Genomic DNA, 25,506 nt, shown 5'->3' on the forward strand with positions numbered 1-25,506 from the left:
TGTAAGAGATGAGAAGAATCTCACTCTTTCCAGAGTGCATGGTCCAGTGCCTGGCACACAGATGTGATGTTATGACAATGTGTTCCTGTCTCTGAGCACCCAAGTTCATTACAGGGGATTACACATGCAAACAATAGAATTTGGCCCCAAGTAGAGTCAATGGAGAGCATGTCAGTCACCAAATGTGCTGACTGTACACTGAAAAAGGTTGACTTGAAACTGATGTCAAGTGTGATCTAAACACAAAGGTAACTAGCTCAATTACTGAGGGGTGTGGACTTAAATACTACATATGTAGAATTCTCTATACAATAAGGACAATTCCGCAAGAAAAACTGACAACTTCTGCCAAGTAATTGAAGAAAATATGAAATCTTATTATAGCTTAGAAAATAATGCAAACGATTTTAATTTAATCTAGATACAGGTACTTTATTTACAAATATTTAGATTAATAGCATTTTGTTACATCAAATGAGGAGTACAGCAGTCTGCATAAATCCTGTCACAAAACAAAAAGACCCACTGTAACTAACTTGGGAGTCAGGGTATTGCACCTAAACAAGCCGCAGTCTGTAGTCTGTGATTGCTACCTTATATCCCAATGGGTGGTTTGTTTGTTCTGCTTTTGTAAATATATACACACACCGGCAGGTCATGGTCCCTGGGCAAATCCCTTGTGATGCAACAGTGTAAGCAAAATGGATCACTGTAAGTCTTGAAAAGAATACCAATCTACTCAGCAATCTTGTTTTGAAAAAATTAAAGACAAAAATAAAGATGAGTCTCCACAAATTAACAAAATCCTATTTTCTGCACATTCCAGTTTTGGCTTTTATTTAACATTGACTATACAATACTCTCATACTACTACGTTTACAACCCAGAAAGATGTATTTTTTTTTTACGTTAGTGTCTGTAAAGAGGGATTTAAAATGTGTATTTTAAACACAGCATTTGAGTGCATTTTATACAATATGCTCATTTTATCTTTCCTACCTCAAGTAACTTCTCAATTCCCAGCCCAAACCATAAAGTCAACTAGAAGTCAACCAACAGAAATAAAGAAGTTGGTAAAACATAAAGTATGCTGTCTAAAGAAATAAGATTGTTCCCCTTGCAGTACAGTATTCTTTCAGTCGCCAAACCACCTAATGCAAAGTAAAAACGTACTTTGTATTAGCACTAACATAGAAACACCATTAGAAACACTTTCCCTCTTACAAAACAATTTATGCCACAATGACATAAAATACCCCCCATACTAAGAACACAAGGGATATCTTAAATTATTTCACTGTAGTGTTAAAAATGCACAATTTAAAATCCCTTAACAGCAGACCTATGGTTACGGCTGTCTGGTTTAGAATCTCACCATTCCAAGAAGATAAAGGTATAAAAGCTTAAAATGTGCAATAATAAACCCAGCCTTTTTTCCTTTTCTATACAGTAAGGCAAGAAATGCAGCCTGTAATAATGCAAAACATTTACAAAAAGAGAAAAGCAGGTTAGCACATTGTCGATTGCACAAGAACAGTTAAGAAAATCAGCAGGTAAGCCACAGTGCAAAGATGGAACAGAACCTGCTAGTGTTAATCCTCTCACGCTAGGAGCTCTTTCCAGCAGAATGTCCCCTACACTGCCAGCACCAAAGGTTGGAGCCAGTATTACTTATGAACTGCAGCTGTGTCTATTTCCTTGTGTGAAATGGAAGGGGGGGGTAACATGGTCACATATAGGTCATACTGTACAAACTGGTATTTTATACTGCTCCAATGCCAGTAATCAATTTATTTTCTTCATTAAAATAATATACACAGAATGTATTGTTACTTCAGTTACTTCAAATTTTATACATATTTACTTTCTGCTAAAGAGAAAAGGATAAAATGGTATAAAAAAAAGATAAAGCTATTAATTAAGCACAAGAAAAAATAATAAACAGATAATTCCCAGTGCAAGGTTAAAACGAGCAAACTTTCTCAAGAAAAATGCCACCCACACAACAGGGAATTTATCCAACAAGAACAAAACCAATGCAGTTACAGAACCCCTTCTCTACCATCAGAAGTCATTTCATAGCAATAACCTTAATGGTTACAACAGACATACTCAAACAGTTAAAAACGAAGAGAAAGTCTTAAGATGTCAAATTAAACCGTAGAGTGAGACAAAGCTTCACCAGGAAGAGGAAGGGTAAAAATCGTGTAGTCCAGCATCAGTGCTCAGTTCAAATCATGTATTGGTGACATACCTATCACAAGAACAATCAAGGGGGAAAAAAAGTCTAGATTTACCATGCAGGAGAGATTTATTACTCTACTCGCCTTTGATAACCTGATTACAGCTAGCTGTTTAGCAGTTTAGTATTGTGTTAAACGATTTTACAACAGAGTTTTTTTCTTTTTGCTTTTTTAATTAAACCCAGTAAGATGTACAGAAGACAATGAGGCAGTAAAAAGTACTGCTCCAACAGACAGAGGTGAAAGGTCAAATGAGGGCCCCCGAAACAAGGTCACTAGCAGCCACATCCTTCTCTCTGGGGTTGGGGTTCACTGGTTAGCCGGCCTCCCTGTGGAGCTGAAGGTTTGTGTTGTACACCAGACTCGGCAGCATTCAGATCCAAGCTTCCATCCTGAATATTCTGATAGATTTTCTTGGCAGCCTCAAGGAATGCATCTTCTACATTCTCTCCCCTAAGAGGCAATACACAACTTTATTCACAAGAGAACATGGGAAAATATCTTCTGTGAAAAGTATATAAACATGGTATTTTAAGAGCTATTTCTATAACCTCTATTTGCATAACTATGTATTCTAATCATTCAAATGTTCTACAGTCATATAAAAAGGCAGTGAAGAAAGGCCTTTTCTATTATAATAGAAGTAATGCAAACGCAAATATCTCCAAACACGCAGGACAGGAATCCAGGATTACACAGCCTGGTTAGCCACATACGAACTGCAGTGTTTTTATCATGTGATAGTGCCCTGTTCATGCCTAGCAACAGTCAGACTTCAGTTCTCTTGGGCTAACAGTATACAGGATGAGGTAAATAAAAAGGCACTAAGCTTCACACAAGGGACTTTTTGCCTAATAAATGAGGAATTTCGATGGGAGTCCTGGGTTCAAAATGGACATGGAATAAAAATTTAGAAACTGCTAATTATGCAATTATTTGTAGACCTTGAGTATTTTATTAAGCCATGTTTTTCTTTACCACAATCAGAAGCATTAAATGAACAGGTTGACCACGCTTGGATCTAAGATGCCAAACTCAATCTCAGTTGTGAAAGTCAAAGACTTTGGAAATGTTAACACAATTTCATTAAATAACCTGGGTTATCAACAGGCATAATCAAGGTACAATCTTTGAGGTAAAGTATAAAAAATATTCTTTTAAAATGTGAAACACGGGCCTCCCCGGTGGCGCAGCAGTTGAGTGCTGGGTTGCAAAGCTGCCCGCAGCCTCTGCAGCACGGGTTAGATCCCCGGCTGCTCCCCGGCCACCGGAGGAGGGTCCCACATGGCGCACAGACCTCTCCTGCTGCCCACTGCTCCCCTCAGCAGTGTACTTCAGTCCTGCTGCTCTGCTCCCCGCTCTGGCTCTGGTGAATCCTCTCACCCTCCCACACTTCTGACTGTACCCAATGCTTGTATAAATAAATAAATCTTTTTAAAAAAAAAAAATAAATAAAATGTGAAACACAAGGCAAACGGATGTTTGTTTCCTTTTTCTCCATAAGCCGTAAGCATTACACACGTTACATATACATATTAGACATTTTTCATATATATGGTTCTACTTTGAGAAATTGAAAATTGAAAATGATCTGCATTTTAGCGATACTTACGTTTTTGCACTTGCTTCAAGGAACAATAAGCCTAAAATGAAATTCAAAATTATGATTAGGATGTTTGAAATGAACTTACAGGGCATGTAACCTCAGTAACATCTAAATAAAATTTTCCCATTAGCTTTCAATACTCTAACCATACTATTTTATGAGACTAATAAGAGTCTGAGATGGAAAAACTCTGTAGTTTCAAAATGCCACCTTTCCTTAGATATTCTCAAGTGCAACACCCCAAAAAAGTCATTAAAAGTCTTTTAAGATACCCACCATTTTCTTCAGCAAACTGTTTGGCTTCTTCATATGTAACATCTCTCTGTGCCTCCAAATCTGCTTTATTTCCTATGAGAATTATTACCTAATTTGTAACCAAAAGAAAGATATCTTAAAATAAAAGTATTAATTCAAATCAACTGTGAACATTCTGAAATCCAAAAAATGTGATAGAACAGGCATGTGAGTCTAAAAAGGAGCCAAGTACTAATAATTATCTACCACAAAGGATTACAGAATTACAAAGTCAGTACTAAAGTGTCTCAGCAATCATCTAGCCCAGGGGTTGACAAATTTTCTATAAAGCAATCATCTAGCCCAGGGATCAACAAATTTTCTATAAAGGGCAGGTTTGTGGGCCCCATAGTCTTTACATAGACTTCTTTGCTTTTTTTTTTAAACACTATTTTAAAAATATAAACACCATTCTTAACTTGAAAGTCATTCAAAACAAACCAAACCATGAGGAAACACCAGGTCCAGGAAGATTAGGATTTATGTAAGACTACGAAGGGTTCAGACAAGCTAGGGGGATCCATGAATGCACTGAAATTAAGCGAAAATGCTTTAAGCAAGGATATTCCCGGAAAGACAAGGCTCATGGCGTTCATCAGATTTTCAAAAGTTTCTGAGACCCGCAAAAGATTTAAATGCTGTTACTTAACTCCTTCAAGCTACAGGTAAGGGAATTAATTGGTCAATTAAGGCAAAGAGATTTGCCAAAGGTCATTTGGTGAGCCGTTGACAGGAGGATTCTGGAACCCAGGTAGAAAACCTAAGTGGTGCCCTTCAAATACTGTCCTACTCCACACTATCCCTAGGCAGGGCTACATTTATAGCATTGACAAATGTGTGTGTGTCCACTGAGGGCAGGGTGGGGGGGATATAAATGGACAGTGATTTCTAATCCAAAGGAAAAATATCACAGACCAATATCCACTTTGGAATCATTTATGTAAGTGAAGTTAGGCCACAGTTAAAGGCGTATCTGAAAAGTTTAAATTGTACAGCCTTGGCCTTTATTCGGCTTGGGACTAGGGATGGGGGTAGTTATGGATAAACAGTCTCTGTACATAAGCTTACTTGACACCAACTGATAAAAATAACCCTCTCCCCCACTTCCAAACAGATGTGGCAATCCAGATAAAGATACTTTAGGAATAGTCTCAACTAAAAGGCATTTCCATCATTAACTTCTTTTTCATGTGGAATTAGAGGCCCTGGCTCTTTCTTTTCCAAAATATGGTATCCAGTGAACTAAATAACTATCATAATTTTAATATAAAGCTTAAGTTATACGACAAAAGCATTTGGGGCCTCCCTGGTGGCACGGGGATTAAAAGTCTCAGCACTATTGAGCTATCCGCCAGCCACTCATATTTGATCCCGGACCAGGGAGCAAACCCCATGGCACAGCAGACCTCTCCAGTCTTGCCCGCTGCTCCCTCAGCAGTATATTTCAGAAGATCTGCCTGTTCTGCTCCCCATTTTGTCTCTGGTGAATCCTCTTACTCCCCCACACCTCTGGCCTGTACCCCAGTTCTTGTAGGCATAAGTAAAAAAAAAAAAATAAAAAGTTAAAAAAAAAAAAGCATTTGTTAGTCAATGTAGACAAATACCTCCCAAGGAAGAAAAGCTTTCACATAGTCCTACTAGTTCTTTATAGAATATGGTGACAACATTTTTTAAAAGTTAATTTTAAAAATCCAGGCTGGACCTCCCTGGTGGCACAGGGGTTAAAGTCTCAGCGCTACCAAGCTGTTGCCAGCCACTGCGGCATGAATTCAATCCCTGACCAGGGAGCTAACCCACATGGCACAGCAGACCTCTCCTGTCTCGCCCACTGTTCTCCTCAGCAGTGTATTTCAGTAGATCTGCCTGTTCTGCTCCTCTCTGTCTCTGGTGAATCCTCTTAGCCCCCGCACCTCTGGCCTATACCCCACTTCTTGTATGCATACATAAATATTTTTTTAAAAATGCCCAGGCTGGTAAACTCATAATGGCCCAGTGTAGGGTCACTCAAAACAAGAAATGTTTGCTGAATGGAAACACAACCTTCTCTCTCAATTCCTTATGAATTTCCAAGCTATACATCCTGTCATCCAGAAAGGGGAGACAAAGGGGCATGCTAACACAACAGACATATAAAGTACACCAACAAAATGAGAAAATACCTAACATCTACATAGAAATCAAAGGCAGCATTATAGATTATGTAGCATCTGAGCTGGACTTTAAGGAGATTTTCTTTCTTCTGAATATTTGGTGAGATTTTGAGATTTTAATAGAATCATAGAAGCTTAGAAAAGAACAGAGAGGTCCTGTCACACCTTCCAGCAAACTTCTCAACAGTAGCATCTCCCACACTTCTAATATTAAATCAGGAAACACATTGGTACAATCTACAGCCCTTACTCAGATTTTACCAGTTTCATACACAAACGCGTACAGTTCTGTGCAATTTTACTACAGGTATAGATCTGTGTCATCATAATCAGTATACAAACGCTCCATCATTACAGAGGAACTACTTTGTGCTGCCCCTTTATATATCAGGCCCACTGTCTCCATCCCCACAGCTAACCCCAGCCAACAATGAATTCTACTTCTCTACAATTTTGTCTAACTGAAAATGTTTTATAAATGACATCATATGTACATCATATACATCATATGTATATGGTATGTAATCTTTTGAGGCTTTTTTTCACTTAACATGATGCCTTTACGATCCATCCAAGTTGCTGCATGTATCATTCCTTACTATTGCTGAGGAGTATTAAAAACCAGAGTACCAGATCTCTAAATCATTCGCCTATCAGTGGCCATCTAGGTTTTAGCTATAGCAAATAAAGTTGCTATGAACCTTCATTTATAGGTCTATATGGCTACATACAGCAACGTTAATGAGATAATGGATATGAAAGTTCCAGAGACAGTCTGGAACTCTTCAGACTGGCATAATAGGCAAACCATGTTAACTGAATCAATATAATTAAATTGCTGTTCCCTGATAAAGGCCAACCCAACCACACTCACAGAACCAGGCCTTTGCCAGGTAGTGGGGTACACAAAGCTAAGTGAAACACATAGGCCTTGTTCTCGAGAACTTCGAAGTCTGCGACAGATCAGTGTCATTCCTTATTCGTTCCTGGAACACTTCCAATAGTACCTATTGAAACACTACTACCCCGAAAGTCTCAGCTCAAATACCACTTGGTGTCCTCTGTAAAGCTGGGTTCTCCAGATAGCACGGCTCAAGCTGGGCCCCTCATTCTATTTCTAACTCCTATTTCACTCTGTTTTGCAGCATAGTTGTATGTATACCCCACTGATTCCTCCCTGCTATAAACCTTTGAAGACCAAGGACTCACACTTATCTTTGTAAACTCTAGAGTTGGCCTTTAAAACCTTAATAAATATCTTTTCACTCAGGTTTAAAAAACAGTTTTTTAAAGCATGGAGAGCTCTTTTTAACTGAGATCTTATTTAGATAACTGCAGATTAACATGTAAAAATATCAGCTACAAATACTTGCACAAATTTATAGCAGTATAAAAGTATTTGTATGCTGCCCAATTTCCTCCAATGGCAGCATTTTATGAAATGAATACCGATCTCTTTTAAAGTGGTGGTTTCATATTTCATTATCTCCACTTAACATGTGAAATCACCAACTCATTAACTTTCATTTTTTAAACCACAAATATACACAAAAACCGTAAGTTAGAAAACTGCCCTAGCTAGGGCAGTTAGCATTGAAGATAGAAGATAAGATAGAAAAGCTAGGGCAGTTAGCATTGAATAAATGTTAAATTTTCTTCAACTAATTTAGGAATAATAAAGATTCCTTCATTCTTAGTGCCCACATACAAAAATTCCACCAGAAAATGACTTTCCTTTTTGGTTAGCTTCCATTTCAAATTTCCTGTGTATTTAACTTACAGTATTTGGATTGGTGAGATTCCTTGCATCTGTCAACCAGCTGCTTAAGTGGTTATATGTACTTCTTCTGCAAAAATGAAAGTTTATATTTGAGACTACCATATACAATTATCATTCTCAATAGAAAAAATAAAGAAATCAGTAATATTTTAAATATATACTTTAATCAATAAACCCTAAAAAAGAATTTTGCCTTGACTAATTGTTACCCTAAAGAATAGCTGTGGAATCTAATCATGTTTTTCAAAACCTACCCACAACCATAATTTTTAAATAAATAATTCAATAACTCTGATGACGACTTGCATGTGAGGAATAAACTGTTTACATCTGTAAACAGACCAATAAGCAAGCAAAGAACATAGCAAGTTGATGGAAAACAATTCTGAACTCAGAATTTCCAATGTGATATATAAACTAAATTTATTTTTACGTCATCTAGATTTTCAATCATTTTTCCAGATTTTTCAATCAGAAAATAGAGACAATACCAAAATGTCTAACCAATAACGTTCACTGGAAAATTTTTTTCACATCTCTTTTTAAATCAGAAACCAAGACAGTCACATTGCTATAGGCAGATACAAAATTCACCTTTCCTTAATAATAGAGGGCCCAAGTACAACAGCATATAAACTGGCTTTTAAAAAGCATTTAATACATTTGACTGGAAATTCAGTCCCCAGGTATCAGAGATAAATTTATCCTAACTTTGTGCTATTATTTACCAGCAGCTAAATCATTTTGAAATTTAAACTGCCTCAGTTCTCCACTTTCTCCAAGCAAGAGTTTAGAAAGCCACGCACATATTTGCACAAGTCTCATAGGCCCTAAAATAGCAAACAAATCCAAACAATTTACAATATTATACAGAGTACAATACTCATCAGACTTTACTTAATGGGTCAAGGTAATAAAAATTTTGAAGGTTAAAAATGTTTCTGATTTATAAATTCACAGCATATTGATCCAACTTACTCATTTAACAGGTAAGGAAACAGAAGCCTAAGAAATTTAAGTAAGTCCAGAACCAGGCCTAGCAGCTTTTTTACATACATCATGTCCTCAAAGTGTTTGAGTTCAGCTTTCTAAACACATTCCATGATCTCCAGCTGCTCGTGCCATATAAAATTCAGTGTTCCAGACATTTAATCCTTTCCCAGTGAGAAATGAAAAGAACTCTTTGTTCAGACTCTTTTTAATGTGCTATATATTACAGACAAATCATCATCTAAATGTCAAAGAAAGTCACATAAATAACTTTCCCCCCAATGTTTTAAAATTTTCCAAGTAGGGGCCTCCCCGGTGGCGCAACGGTTGAGCACTGGGCTGCAAAACTGCCCGCAGCCTCTGTAGCGCCGGTTCAATCCCGGCCGCCAGCAAGGGCCCCACATGGCGCACAGACCTCTCCTGCTGCGCCCGCTGCTCCCCTTAGCAGTTTACTTCATCAGTCTGCCTGTTCTGCTCCCTGCTCTCACCCTCCCGCAGTTCTGACTATATATCCTTAAAAAAATAAAATAAAATTTTAAATTTTCTAAGTAAACAATCAAATAGCATTTATTTACTTTTATAGTACCAGCATACCTTGCTTTTACACAATGCACAAAGCCTTAAATAACACAAGTCCAAAAATACTTATAATGACATTGATAAATTTTTAAATGTGGAAACTGGTAGCAAGGGTTAATTACAAACTGCCAACACTATGATAAACAGAAAACCTGTATAATCTCTGTTAGTAGCACCAAAATAATGTAACTTTTTCTAATGGTTCTGGTAACTGTTTCATTATTAATTTAAAATTCACTATCATTATTATTCCAAATCTATAAATATAGTATCATCCAAATTTTCATTAACTGATGGTACAAATGCTAGAAAAAAAGTGCTAAAAAGAGCTTTGGCATGGATATTAGATATATCAAACAAATGATATACCTACACAAAACACCACAAGGAACTACGCTATCAATTTAAGCTAGTACCTATAATAAATGGAGTTAATGCCAAGAATAAAAATATTATTAAAGCAAGGACTTTTAAGTTTGTAGAATGTCAAGGATTAATAGGAAAATAAAGTGTCATGGTTGCAACATGATACTTGAAGTATCAATGAGTCAAGAAAGCCCCTCTCAAAGTCTGCAGTGTTTTATTTCAATAACAATTTTATTGTGCTAGAATGAGTATACCAGAAAGCTTATCCATTCAGTAAGTACAATGGATGGTTTTTAGTGTATTTGAAAAGTTTTATGCGCACTGATCACCACTATCTAATTCAAGAACATTTGCATCACCCCCAAAAAGAAATCTCACACCTGATAGCACTTATACCCCATTCTATGGCAACTCAATTTCTATCTTTATGAATAGGCCTATTCTGGGTATTTCATATAAATGGAATCATACATGTAATCTTTTGTATCTGGCTTCTTTCACTTAGTAAAATGATTTTAAGGTTGATCCCCCTGGGCCTCCCCAGTGGCGCAGTGGTTGCGTGCTGGGTTGCGAAGCTGCCCACAGCCTCTGCAACGCCGGTTCGATCCCCGGCTGCTCCCCAGCCACCTGAGGAGGGTCCCACATGGCGCGCAGACCTCTCCTGCCGCCCGCTGCTCCCCTCAGCAGTGTACTTCGGTCCTTCTGCCTGCTCTGCTCCCCACTCTGGCTCTGGTGAATTCTCTCACCCTCCCGCGCTTCTGACTATACCCAATGCTTGTATAAATAAATAAAAATAAATCTTTAAAAAAAAAAAAAAAGTTGATCCACCTTATTGCATGTATCAGTACTTTCCTTTTAATAGTTGCATTATATTCCATAGTATGGATACAGCACATCTGCTCATCTATTCATTATTGATGGACATTTGGGATGTTTTCAGCAGAAGTACTTTTTATGACTTGAAAAGACACACAAATTTTACCAAAAATATGTACTATGTTTAAAAGGCATGTTTAAATACAAAATACGTATGTATATCTTTGTAGACCTTAAAATATGTCAATTATATGTCAACGAAGCAGGGGTAAAAAGAATACATATGCACATAAGCAAAACAAACTATAACACTATATAAATCGATATATCCTAAGCATACATCACCATATTTAACTTTCATTAAAAATCATGGTGTTTTGGGGCCTCCCTGGTGCCTACGGGTTAAGTTTCAGTGCTATCACCACTACAGCCTGAGTTTGCTCTCTGGCCAGGAAACTAACTCACACACAGGGCAGCAGACCACTCCTGTCTTGCCCGTTGCTCCCCTCAGCAGTGTATTTCAATAAATATGCCTGTTCTGCTCCCCACTCTGTCTCTGGTGAATCCTCTCGACACCCTCCTCTCTCAAACCTCTGGCCTAATACCCAGTTCTTCTGTGCAGGAAAAAAAAAAAAAAATGGTGTTTTTAATTATGCAAAGTCTTTAGATCAGAATACTTCCTACACAGATGCCCAGGTTAAGAATCTTCCCACAATGCTATTTACTATTGTTACCAACTACATGGCTAAAGTGAAGAACATTGAAGTCGTTCTGCTCTAAAACTTCCAAACTTTACAATTTACAGAAATTTCTATATTTATTCTAAGCATTTCCCAAAGTATTTTCCTCAATAAAATAAGCTTAAGAAACACCAAATTAAAGAAGATCTTTATTGCAGAACTTCTCATGGTTCTGATATGCTAATGTGCAACTGTGACTCAAGAGGAAGCAGAATAAAGCAATCCCCAAAGGGAAATATGCTTGAAAGTCTAATTACCATTTGGTCCCACTTATTCATCCCTATTCCCTCACTGTCCCCACCTCCGCCACAAAAAAATAGTGTGACAGAGTCTCAGTGTTTTAGACTGGCAATCTGCATGAAAGGCGATCATTTTCTAGGTTGTGGTAAAATAATACTGGGTCTAATGAAGTTGTGTAGGTTTCCACGCTCTCTTTTATAAAACAGTTTTTGTTACTTGTAGCAAGTGCTTTGAGTTTCCAAAAAGAGCCATGTTGAAGTAAATTTAATCTCCCAGAAAGAAGTACTCTAAGCCACTTCAAACAATTTTATGACAAAAAGAACTTAAATGGGGCCTCCCTGGTGGCACAGCAGTTGAGCGCTGGGCTGCAAAGCTGCCCGCAGCCTCTGCAGCGCTGGTTTGATCCCCGGCCACCGGCAACGGTCCCACATGGCACGCAGACCTCTCCTGCGGCCTGCTGCTCCCCTCAGCAGTGTACTTTGGTCCTTCTGCCTGTTCTGCTCCCCGCTCTGGCTCTGGTGAATCCTCTCACCCTCCTGCGCTTCTGACTGTACCCAGTGCTTGTATAAATAAATAAATAAATCTTTTAAAAAAAAAAAAAAGAACTTAAATGAATAATTAAATAGTCAAACACCTTCCAATGCAAACAGAACTATTTATAATCTACCATGTTGAATTAGCAAAGCTACTTAACTCCTTGCTTGGCCTTGTTTTAAAGAGGTGTAAACTTTTACACTGAACAGAGTAACTCCGCAAGATTTGCTTTCTACTAAAGCGAAAAGAACAAAATTTGGTATAAAATATTATTTCACCTCAAATAATTCAACTGATGCTGCTTTTCAGAACAGTATTCTTCTATTAGCTCCACCAGCCTCTCCTAAAGTTTTTCTTCAGCCATACCCACTTTCAGAAAAGGAAATCAACATGTTACATCAAGTCTTACACAATTTAGAGAACTATAAAACTCAAATAAACTCATTTATATTCACATACACACAATCTAAAGAATGTCTATCTCAATTAAAAAAACAACACATTGTTAAGACAGATTTTTTTCCCCCCAAGAATAAAAGATGAAAAATCATTAACCTCTTACCTAGTGATATCATACACCATAAGTGCTCCCGCAGCTCCTCTGTAGTAGCTTCGTGTAACAGCCCTAAACCTCTCCTGTCCTGCTGTATCCCAAATCTGCAGCTTGATTTTTTGGCCACTAACTTCAATTATTCTTGTACCAAATTCAACACCAATTGTGTGAGGACAATCAGCCATAACTGTCAGGGAGGAAAAGAAATATAATATAATGTACCAACTTCCAGAAAACTGCAAATAAAGACGGGGGGGAGGGGGGTAATTAGGTTGGAAATTCATTGACTAATCAAACAACTTATTAATGCTTGTAGTTTATGGATAAAATTAACACTAAAAAAGAAAGGGAGAACTGACAAAAACCCAGAAATAAAAAGTCACAGAAGGGAGCTCTCTGGTGGCCTAGGGGTTAAGTATCAGCACTATCACGCTATCGCCACTGTGTTGCTTTGGATCTGGCCAGGCAGCTAACCCACATGGCCCAGCAGTGTTTTTCAGTAGATCCACCTTTTCTGCTCCCCACTCTGTCCCTGGTGAATCCTTTCACTTCACCTTCCCCCCTCACCTTTGGCCTATACCCCAGTTCTTCTATACATAAATTAAAAAAAAAAAATAAAGTTGGGGCCTCCCTGGTGGCGCAGGGGTTGAGACGCAACCTATGAAGCTATCCACAGCCTCTGCACGAGCTCGGTACCCAGCCAAGGAGCTACCCACATGGTGCAGCAGACCTCTCCTATCTTGCCCGCTGCTCTCCTCAGCAGTGTATTTCAGTCCATCTGCCTGTTCTGTTCCCCACTCTGTCTCTGGTGAATCCTCTCACACCCGACACCTCTGACCTGTACCCAGTTCTTGTATGCATAAATAAATCAATCTTTTAAAAAAAAATAAAGCCATAGAAATATCACTGAAATATAATGGCTCAAAATTTTTTTCTGTAATAGACCTAATAATAAATATTTTAAGTTTTGTAACCCAAAAGTTTTCTACCACAACTACTCAACTTTGCTGCTGAAGCACAAAAGCAGCCACTGCCAATATATAAAATTTGCATAGCTGTGTTCTAATAAAACTTTTACTACAAAATAGGCAGTGGCTCGATTCAGTCATCTGACACCGATTAGATACAATAAATTAATCAACAGCTTTAGAACTTCTAGGAGTTGTAATCAAATTTTTCTCCTAGAAAATATTATTAGTAAAGAAAACCACATTTACTACATACCTATAAATATATATTAGCAAGTTATGTATGTAGAGTCTAACAGGACAAGCTTACTAGTCCTTTCCTTATAATTAGGCAACTGAAAACCTAAACCCACTATTTTCTGTTACAAGTACTACTAGATACTTCATAAAGTGTCAGGATGGGGAAAAACATGTCATACAAACAATTTCAACTATATAGAAACAATTTCAACTATACTTAACCTATCAGTTACATAAAATAAATTGCCCCTCTTTCCCTACCATCCAAGATAGAGTTGTACTTTGAATCTTAACTAGTCATAATTATAAAGAGAATTCCATTTTAAATATTTCCAATTTGTTTTTATTTAGTTAATAAATGTCATAGGCAGGAAATTTCCCCTAGTAATGCAATTTCTGTAACAGAGAATAATAAAGATTATTTAGATGACATAATACACATTTTTTTGAAATTAAGATTTACCATCAAGAAGGCGAAACAAATGAATCAAGTTTTATGTGGCACATAAAAATCTAAACCCCCTACACATGTACTGGTATATTTCATTTTTATTTACACCTACTTAAAAGATAAAGTTACATTCATAAAGATATTTAAATGCATAGAATACATTGAGAAAGACAATTTTTAAAAGATGGAGAAGTGAAAATAGAGAATTTACTAATGTCTTGCCTTATATATTGAACTTACATTTTTTTTCTGTAAATTGATGAAGCAAGCAAGACTTTCCTACTCCCATGTCCCCTGTTTAAAAAAAAAGAAGTTGTTTCAGGTAGCAATTACATTTCTCAATTTTAACTCTTATAATTACATGCAATGATTACCATACCCCTTTATGATATCACATCACAACTTTCTAGGACACTTAGCAAAGCTGTTTTCCCCTACTTACAATAAGAATCTAAAATCTTACAGGTTAGATTTCAATGATGTACAAATTGACTCTCCCAACCTTCAACTGTTATAGAATTTGGTTATAAATGATGTTAATAGTCACCTGCCGGGGAGTGCTCTATAACAGAGAAACTGTTGTGATGGTATATTTTTAGTCTGAGCTGTTTCAAATCTTGTAGCTTTTTTCCTCTTAACCCATGTATAAAAGCAAAAGACTCCCCTGAGTAACAACAGGGTAGGGAGCAAAGAAGCAAAATTAAGAAGTTTTGGAAGTTTATTCACTAGGCTTCATTTCATATTTCTCATATAATTACACACACGCACACACATACACTCTCTCACAAAGAATAATGTGCATTACAAACTGTAATAAAACAGATGTCTCTGATTTCACTACAGGAATTTTAACCCTTGAAGGAAGCATCATAATGTGATCACTTAAGTGCAACATTAAAGCAAATTGTTCTAATGTGAAAAATTAACTGAAAAGCATATGTACTTTCAACTGTGCTCTTACCATATATGGAAAAGCAGCACTATTCTGAGCAAAAATTTTCTTGAAACTTAAGGGGAAATCACCACTTTATATTTTTTATGTATTACTTAATTATTCTGAATTAATAATCTCTATCCATTTCTGGAATCCAGGAATTTCTGAAGGCTTTCAAGATTATTTCTGAAACAGATCCACACTCCTAGGAAATTAATCTCATTCCCACTATATACAGGTTTTCAGGTAGCCCTCAAGAACAACCAACATCACTTGATAAAGCACCCAGCATTGTGCTATGGAAGTACCTAGAGCCCCAATGCAAAAGGTACATTGTTAAAGCCAAAATTTATCTTAATCAAAGGAGCTTTAATTTTGCAGTGAGAAAATCATCCACTGCTGCTGTAGTGGTACACTTAACTATCAGAATATAAATATTTAGTATGTTAACCTCCTTTGGAGAACACTAATGTTAAGTTAAATGAACTTACCAATAATAATATATTTAAAGATGTAAGAGTAGTTGTATGGTGCAGTTGCCATGGTGGCACTAAAAACAAAGAAAAATGGTATTATGTCAGAATGAATGTATATACATGTTATCCAAGCTGATCACTGCTCTCCTTTAAAGACATAAAATAAAGCAAACCAAATATAAATGAAACAGAGTAAAACTTTATTTCCCAAATGGAGCAGATGCACAAATTCTCTTCAATGAACAATGCTTTAATAACCTCACATATTATCCACAGAAAAGCTAGAAACCATTTATACCAAAACATTTCCAATATTTCACTTCAGGAAATATCCAATAAGAAACATTACTTTGGAAAACTTCAAACAAGAAAATCTTTATAAACTTGTGTTAAATATCATTATACACAGTCCTTTCCTCCTTAAGGCCCCCATTCCCGTTAACTGATAGCTGAATTGCTACTCTGTTTTCACAACAGAATGGTATAAAAAGTAGCCTCTGTCTTATAAACACAAAATAACCCATTTACTTTATATCAATGATTAGCACAGCATCCAAAGAAAATCAAATTATTTCCAAAATAAATTAATGTCAGAATCACATGAAACTACTGTTCTTGTGGATTAAAAAGTTATTTATTGGCAATTTCATATGTCTCAACCTAATAGATTTGAAAATAAACACTATATCAAGTGGCTATTATATACTATGCTAAGAGTACAGAGAAATAATAAAATGCTACGTGTGGTTGTAAATTTTGAAAGTTTATGTATTAGAACATATTTCAAAAGATGACAGCTAGCTCCATGCTCTTGGAGACTTAACCTGAAGATATGTAATTTACTTCTCTCCTACTTTTAACAACTTAAAAAAACACTCCAATTTATTCAAATGAATGTCTTAGATGTGTCAGACACTGTGCCAGGTGCTAGAGAAACAAAAGTGAATTCTAATACTGGCAATAACAAAATTTATTTTCAACCCAGTTTTCAGTTTAAAGAAATATTACATTTCTTCAGGCCTCCCTGGCAGCCAAGGGGTTAACTCATAGCACTAGGAAGCTAGCAGAAGCCACTGCAGCATGAGTTCAATCCCTGGCAAGGGACCAGAACTCTCCTGTCTCCCCAACTGCTCCCCTCAGCTCTGTATTTATAAATCCGCCTGTTCTGCTCCCCACTGTCTCTGGTGAATCCTCTCACCACCCCCATACCACCCTTCTCCCGCCTACACCTCAGCTCCTGTATGCATAAACAAATCTTTAAAATAAATAAATAAATTTCTTCAATATATATGAAGATTTAATTCCATCTTTAAAAATTTGATTTGCAGTACTTTATCTGGTTTTTACTGTTTTGTTCAACTGTGACATTCAATACAAGACAATGCAAGACATACAAGACATTCAATACGACTGGATAAATTCATTTACTGACATTAATATCATACTATACATCATATCGCAAATAAAATTTTATATAATAAAATCTAACTTGTAGAAAAAGTATATACAAATGACTTGTTATGAGGAAGAGGTAGCTATTAATTACAATAAATAAACAAAACAATCACTTCACACAATATATTCTTCTCACTTACCTGTATGAATTACATTAACAAAAGTAGCCAGCTTGACATGTTCTAACACATTTATAAATCAGTCCTTGACATCACAGAAAACTCCCTTAACCAGTTCTTTCAGGAAATGGAACTTTCTAGTTAGATTAACTCTGATTGTGAAGATCTTAACTTGAATCTCTTTTCCAGACACTGGGGATTCAAACATTTAAGAATGATCTTGGTCCAGAGGCTAAAACTAGTACAGATTATTTACCAGACTCTGAAGCAGATCACAAACAAGGAAAAAAATAATTTCAAACAAAAATGTTATCGTTAAGGTTATAAACTTCCTAAGCTGCATTCCTTCCATACTTTTCTTTCAACAATCTTTAACTCCTTTTTTTTAGAAACCTTTCTCCATTCAAACTTGGAGGAAAATAATCATTTAGTTACCTTAAAATTGCTATTTGCCTCATGCTCCTCCTCTTCTGATTTTCCTATGTGCCTTCCTCTTCTTGCTGAAAGTTGCCACTTTACATACTTTGCTTCCTTCCATTTTATCATGTCAAAACTCTGGCCTCTGACAATTTCAGTGTTCACTGAAGCCTAATCATGTAATTATAACCAAACTCTAGTTACACCAATTTGTGTACTTGCTAATTATCACATAAACATTCACTAACATCTACGAAGATGATTGATTCTGAAATTATTTTTAATATCCATTAATCAGTATAAATTATTTCCAAATGAAAAGAATAATCACTATTTCAGACTAATCTACTGACACCATGTTTCCACTTCACCATGCAATTTTGTGGTTCTGTTACAGGGCAACCCCAGTGTGAAATGGGTTGGCCTGAGTGTGGGTCCTCACCTGCATGCTTAAAAGGGACTTACAATAACACTCAACTGCAGGCACACTTAAAAGTTTAATAAAGGGTTCATTTACAAAAAGGGGAAAGGAAGAGAGGAATAACCCAGGGAGAAAGAAAGAGAGATAAATTGGTAAATGTGTCCTACCAGTTCCACTGATCTGGAACCCCAAGGTTAGTGAAAAACCAACCACCCCCCAAAGCCCACGTCTTTGGTTTTATACCAAGTCTGGCTGCTTAACTCCATCCCTAGTTCCCAGCAATCCTCCCTTTGGTGGTGGTGATGGCATTATGGGATTTGCAGTCCTTGGCACCTTGGATCTCTGGTCTGGGGTGAGGGTGGGGTCCATAAAGCCTGTTATTTGTGGGATTCATTCAGGACAATTTTCCCCTCAACAGTTCAAGTTTCTTAAAAATTACAAATAAAAATTCTAAAAGCAAAATCAAAGGAAAACTACTCAAATTTACTAATTTCAGTAGAAAAGAACAAAACGGAAAAGAGCATTAGAACATTAGACCCCACTAAAACAAAAGAATCTTCCCTTTCTTATTCTAAGACACTTACTAGGTTTCTATATATTCCAAAGTTTTTTTACTCAAAAATATGCAGAATTATATTCAAATGGTCCCTGTTAAGTATTAGTTATAATTAACAGTGCCGTAACAAAGGATTTCTCAACCTCAATTCTTAAGCATGAAATATACCACTGTTAAGGTAAGGCATATATTTTACCTAGATTTGGAAAAGGGAAAATTTTTCCCTTCATTACTTTAAGGGTGCTTAGCTTTTAGTTACTTTGAAAATTCAAAAGTAAAAAAAAGACAAGAAACAATGTACTTCAAACATTCTGAAAACAGGAGTTCACGCAGCCCTACAATATCCATTAACCTAAAAACCTTGGTAATATTCTATGTAATCAAAATGCACTTCCCTCCATGCTTCACAAAACGCATCTCAATAAAGTTCATAGATAAAATCTCCTTTAATGTTTAGGATTTCTCTAAGAAAAAGAGTGCTACATTCAGACAACAGGCATTATTAAATACATATGAATGATACGTAAACTAATCACAAACACAACTGTTATATATCACATATTGAACACATGTATGTGCAGGCTATATGCTAAATACTTCATATGTAATCTCATTTAATCCTTACTACCACCCTTAAGACAGTTACTATTATCCTCATTTTACAATGGGTAAGTAACATGCTCAGGTCTCAAAGTAATCAAGACCACACCAAACCTAGGACTGTTTGGAATGCAGAGTCCTTTGTAGCTTCTGAGCCAGCCTCCATCCTCCACAGTTATGAGATGCACCAGGAAACCTTAGTGGTGCTTTAGGACACAAACCTTTCTCAGTTCACTGACTTGGTCCTAAAATTCTAAATAAGCAATATTAAATAATTTTTTCAGAGGACCATTATCTTCATGATTTGTAAATATGGATAAATAATAATACTAGCAATAGTTACTATTCTACCTACTTAGAAAAAGCTCCTGAAGGAAACTAACTTTCATTGAGAGTGAATTCTTACTTAATTCTCACAACTCCGCAGAGTAATCATCATTATGTCCATGTAAAACTTGAAGAAACTGGGCCTCCCCTGGTGGCACAGCGGTTGAGCGCTGGGCTGCGAAGCTGCCTGCAGCCTCTGCAGCACCGGTTCGATCCCCAGCCCCCAGCGAGGGTCCCACATGGCGCGACAGACCTCTCCTGCAGCTCCCACTGCTCCCCTCAGCAGTGTATTTCAGTACATCTGCTGTTCTGTTCCCTGCTCTGGCTCTGGTGAATTCTCTCAGCCTCCTGCGCTTCTGCCTGTACCCAGTGCTTGTATAAATAAATAAACAAATCTTTAAAAAAAAAAAAAAAACTTGAAGAAACTGAGGTTTGGAGAAATACATTCATTTGGCCAGCATTACAAGTTAGTAAATACCAGAGCTGAAATTTGAACCCAGGTCAGATTCCAAAGATCATGATTTTCTCTAAGCTTCTTAAAGTACATAAATGTAGACTGATAAAAGCAAAAAAGCAGTATCAAACAAAGATAAAGTTAAACTAAAAATTTAGTAAAATAATTTTACTATCAGTGCCTCTAGAATTTAGCTCTAAATTTCCTGCCTATCAATTGACATGTTTACCAATTGCACAGCAAAACTGAATAATTGTGTGGGCCTTTACACATATTTACTACACGTAATGCTTTAACATTATTAAGAAAGAATTTCTCAACTTCGTCTCCCCAACATGAAACATACCACTGTTAAGACTGGAAATACTTATTTTAAATGAGGCATGCAAGCTCTTGCATAAAACTCTGCAACATGTTTTTCACTTAAAATCATAGATGTATTTCCAGGCCAATGTGTATAGATCTAAATGGTTACTAGATGCATATTAAACACTAACTATTGTTGTGCCCAAAAGGAATTGAATGTTTACCAGAAGATAATACTGATAATTAGTTTTGAAATTGTCCACACATAGATGTGAGGGTAGGCACTTTCATACACTCTGCTTGTGGGGATCTGCACTGCCACATTGGGGAAGTAACTGGTATATTTTAAAATCTTAAAAATAATCCAAATCACCTTTGGTCAAGAAACCTACTTCAAAGTATCCTACAGAAACAAAAATTTCATCCATGATGCAGGTAATTTAATTCACCATTTTTATAGCAATAAAAACCATGGATGCACTCTCATCAACAGGGAAATGACTGAATATAGTACATCTGTACTATAATGTACATCCAGTTAAAAATCCATTTCAATCTATAGCTATAAACCTGGAAATATATTCATGATTTTTTTTTTAAAGATTTATTTATTTATACAAGCACTGAGTACAGTCAGAGGCACGGGAGGGTGAAAGAATTCACCAGAGTCAGAGCAGAGAGAGCAGAACAGGCAGAGTGATGAAGTACACTGCTGAGGGGAGCAGCGGGCAGCAGAAGAGGTGTGCGCGCCATGTGGGACCCTCGTGGTGGCCGGGGATGGAACCGACACTGCAAAGGCTGCGGGCAGCCTCGCAACCCAGCGCTCAACCGCTGCGCCACCAGGGAGGCCCTATATCCACGATTTTAAGTAAAAAAAAGTTACATACTTTTGTGCTACATACAGCCCATTTTAAGCACAGACAACACATTTAAGCATATACACCAAATTGTGAAAAATACATTAATTAAGAGTAGGAATAAAAGGGGAAATTATTATTTTCCTCAGGAATTCTTGTACTAACAGCACAAGAATATGCTATAACATTTAGTAATATTCTAAAATATTTAGAGAAAATAAAGGGCTATTAAATATTTTAAGAGCTTTTATGTATGTAGTTCTAATACAAAGCAAGTAAAATAATAAGCTCCCACTTTCAATATTTGTAACATTACTTCCACATTTACCATTAATAATATGGCGAACATCATATGAAGTCAGTCATATGATCAGCTCAAAAAACAAAAACACCACAATAACCAAAGGCATTTCCCCCATTTTTTAATAGTTCCTTAGTATTAACTTATGCACTGTATCTGACTAATCCTTTCTTGATTGTTCTATAGCTATTTTATTCTATTCTTTAGAACATATAATGTTACTGTGTAATTTTTACATAACTTATTCAAGACAGAAGAAATGTAACCCATTAAATATTCCAGGTGATTTAAATTCAGATAGTCATTGTTGAGATCAGGTTTTTTTTCTTACATGTAAGGCAGTCTGCTAAAAACATCAGATCCAAGATTAGACTGCTTTTGTGATTTCAGTATAAAAATATTTATTGAGAATCTACTAAGCACAAAATATGATGCTAGCATCTTGACATAAGTATGGCTGTCCCTGCCTTTTGGGGGGTTTCCATTTGCTTGTAGGATTGTTTTCCATTTACTTTGAGTCTGTTTATCATTGGAGCGCTGATGGGTCTCCTGGAGACAACAGAAAGTTGGACTTTGTTTTCTGATCCAACTAGCCACTCTGCCTTTCAATTGGTGAGTTCAGCCCATTTCCATTTAGGGTTGTTATTATAATAAATGAGTTCCTACTAATGCCATTTTAAACAGAAACATTTCGATTTACAGGTCTCCTACTAAAGTAGAACAGTACTTGATTTGTCAGTCAAGGTGAACACAAAATTGTGGCAGTTAATCTAATATAATCTAAATGAGCACTTAATTACCTTTCCTCAACAGTTTGTACAGTCTCTGAAAAGAATCCACCCATTTCCAAGGCCCACTTGGGAAAAAAAAAAACTCATTTTTTACAAGATAGTTAATGTCACACTTTATATATAATGTGAGTTAAGGGAAAAAAAATGTACTCCTAAATGTATCAAGAAAAAAACACAATTTTCCAATTATGATGCTGTGGTATGAATAAGAAATAAAGTACCCCAAAACTGCACCTTTCTTCATGAAGAAAAGTACTTAGGAGGGATAAACAACCACCACCACCACCAATCCTGCACTTATTAGTAGAACTAAAAGTATTAGTAAAAGAAATATTTACTGATGAAATATGACATCTAAAATTTTCTTCAAAATAAAAGGTGTATACAGATGAAGATCAATCACTACTGACACTGTCACTGGCTACTTGAAGACTCAGTAGACAACTCTGTTTTATATATTTATTTAAAGTTGCCTAGATGAAAAGGTTTTTTAAAAGTAAAATATCCTACCTTTGATACCTCTACTTGTATACTGTTATCTCCAGTATTGCCTGGCATTTTTAACCATGCAGAAATGTTTCAAGCTTTTTTTAAAAAAAATGAAAAATCTCTCAATAGCCCTTATTTCAACATATTTTATCTGTCTTACCAAAAGTTTCTTCTAACAGTATAATTATGCAGCAGTATTTAATATTGATAAAAATCAGTTTCTAAAGCATTCCAAATTTTGTTGCATAGTTGAAGCATGCAACAACTGTAAAGCTTAACATGAAATATAAAAAGCAAAAACTTCTTAAAAGTTTTAATTCGACAAAAATTTTTAGGTTAGTAGACTACAGTTTTACATCTTTACAATAACTGCAATTTATTGAGTGACTAGTAAATGCCAGCTACTTTATAAGCAATCTCTAATCCTAAAAAGCTCATTTTACAGATAAGGAAATCAGCTCTAGACCATCTATATAACGATGACCACCTATATAAGGATGGTCATATACTACTAAAGATGAAGACGTGGGCCTACTTCTAACACTACAGCTCTCCAGAAACATGCTCCTCTCATTTATTCAACAAATGAAACACCCACTACATGCTCAGGGCTCTTACAGGCAAAATGCTAAGCGGTTTTAATCCTCACAACTCTAAAATGCAAGCACCATTCATTATCCACTGTATAGTATGACTCTGAAAGGTTAAGTCACTTACTTAGGATCACTTAACTAGGAAAGGGTAGCACTGGCATGGGAACCCTAGCCAATGACTCCGAAAGTGTTAACCACTATGTGCCTCAAGGCATGACAAAGTAAAAGAGCTTAAGCAGAACTCTAAAGAAAATCTTAAGGGCAGAGGGAGTGGGAGCTGGAATATAGCAAGGTCAACTTTGTCCTCCTATAACCAAATCTAAATCAAAGGCAGCTGATAACAAAATTATTACTTTCTTGAACTGCAAGAGCTCAAGGCTGGGCTCTGTCCCTTGCTGTGGGACCACCAAGCAAGTACTTGCCCTCTGGAAAACCCAATTTCTTCTTCAAATATAAAATGAAAAATCTTGCCAACTCTCCTCAGAAGTTGTGAGAACAAGGACCGGCCGGGTAGGGCAGACTCGACAGACTCTGGATTATAAGGGTTATAAGCGGGGAATCAGCTGTCATCCGAAGCAAACAGGGGAGAAAACCAACTAGGTGGTAAGTACCATTTAAACAGTGTCTGCTACCCACCCTAGCCTAACTTGAGGGGGGCACAGAAAGCACCCGCCAGGTGAGGGAGGGGCTCCCACGCGCCATTTATAACATCTCCACGCTGCCAGAGCACAGCTACAGGCCTCAGTTTCCTCGTTGGAAAAATGGAGAGCGCAAGATGCAGCTGCACGGAGTTACCTAAATCCGTGACTGGCACACAGGAAAGTGCCAACCATCGAAAGACTCGCGTACCCCTTCCTTCCCTTAAATTGTGGAAATGCCCAAACTTTCCGTCTTCTTCCTTATTTTTAGATTTTGTCCGGGCTCAGGGCCTTACAAGAGGTCCTAGGCCTCGCAGAGCCTCAGCCAGCCCAGCAGCCGCACAGCCCCGCTCCCTCCCGGCCGGGGCCCGGCGACAGCCTCCCTCCTTCACAAGGACGCCGAGCCCAAGATGCCGGCGAGGCGGCGGGCGCAGCCTTTGTACAGGGGGCCAGACGCGGCCCAGGGCCCGCGGAAGGCCGGGCCGGGGCCCCTGGGCGGCGCGGCCCGGGGGACACACCGCGGGGGTGGGCTGCGGCCGCCGAGCAGCGCAGCCCGGAGGCCCGGGCCTGCGGGAGGCGCGCGGCGGCAGGCCGGCCGAGGAGGCGGGGAAGGCGAGGCCGAGCACACCCTTCCCGGCGCGCCTCGAAGCGTCCGCGGGCCGGGGCCCGTCGCTCCCGCGGCGCAGGCACACCGCGCCCCCGCACGGAGCCCCCTCAGGCCGGCGCCCACCGTCGACCCCGGGCAGCCGCGGCCTGACAGGGCCGGCCCGGCGACGGCGGCACCGCCCGCGGCCCGGGCCCGCCGTCGCCCCCGCCCCGGGCTCGCGGAGGCCCCAGCCGGCCGGACACTGCGGAAGGCGCGGGTTACCTGGGGGGCTGCTGGTGGCTGGGCAGCTTTCCGGGCGGGAGGGGGCGTCAGGACGAGGAAGAGGAGTGCGGGCGCAGGGGCAGCCGGGCGGGCGCGCTCGGCCGAGGTCCCGGCAGGTAGCGGGCTGGCCGAGGAGGTGCAGGCGCGCCGGCGGCGGTGGCGGTAGCAGTGGCGGCGGCGGCGGCGGCAGCGACGGCTCCTGCGGCCCCCTCAGGGTCTTCCTCGGGCAGGTCCAAGATGGCGGCGCTCCCTGCACAGGGTTTCCTGTCACCCTCGCAATGGGCCGGACCACAAAAGAAGGGGGGGAGGATGCGCGCGCAGCTGGAGGAGCCCGGAAGAGGGCAGCCGGGCCCG

At 38.2% G+C, this 25,506-nt stretch overlaps 1 protein-coding gene across 2 annotated transcripts; it reads right to left on the bottom strand.

Annotated features, from left to right (window-relative positions):
* Nucleotides 1–405: 405 nt before the first annotated feature.
* RAB14 (RAB14, member RAS oncogene family) lies at nt 406–25,264 on the bottom strand. 2 transcript variants are annotated; one of them, XM_037491728.2, is made up of 8 exons: nt 25,153–25,264; nt 15,976–16,034; nt 14,791–14,844; nt 12,901–13,078; nt 8,074–8,140; nt 4,126–4,213; nt 3,856–3,886; nt 406–2,696 (listed from the first exon to the last, which is right to left on the bottom strand). In XM_037491728.2, the coding sequence occupies exons 2-8, from the start codon at nt 16,025–16,027 to the stop codon at nt 2,519–2,521; spliced, it is 648 nt and encodes a 215-aa protein (XP_037347625.1). In that variant the 5' UTR covers nt 16,028–16,034; nt 25,153–25,264; the 3' UTR covers nt 406–2,518. The 2 variants fall into 2 exon arrangements, with proteins under 2 accessions (XP_037347625.1, XP_037347624.1); XM_037491727.2 differs by lacking the exon at nt 25,153–25,264 and adding an exon at nt 17,970–18,122.
* Nucleotides 25,265–25,506: the final 242 nt, after the last annotated feature.

The sequence above is a fragment of the Talpa occidentalis genome, unplaced genomic scaffold (genome assembly GCF_014898055.3).
Source record: "Talpa occidentalis isolate TD23 unplaced genomic scaffold, MPIMG_talOcc4v2.1 talOcc4.7, whole genome shotgun sequence".
NCBI lineage: Eukaryota > Metazoa > Chordata > Mammalia > Eulipotyphla > Talpidae > Talpa > Talpa occidentalis.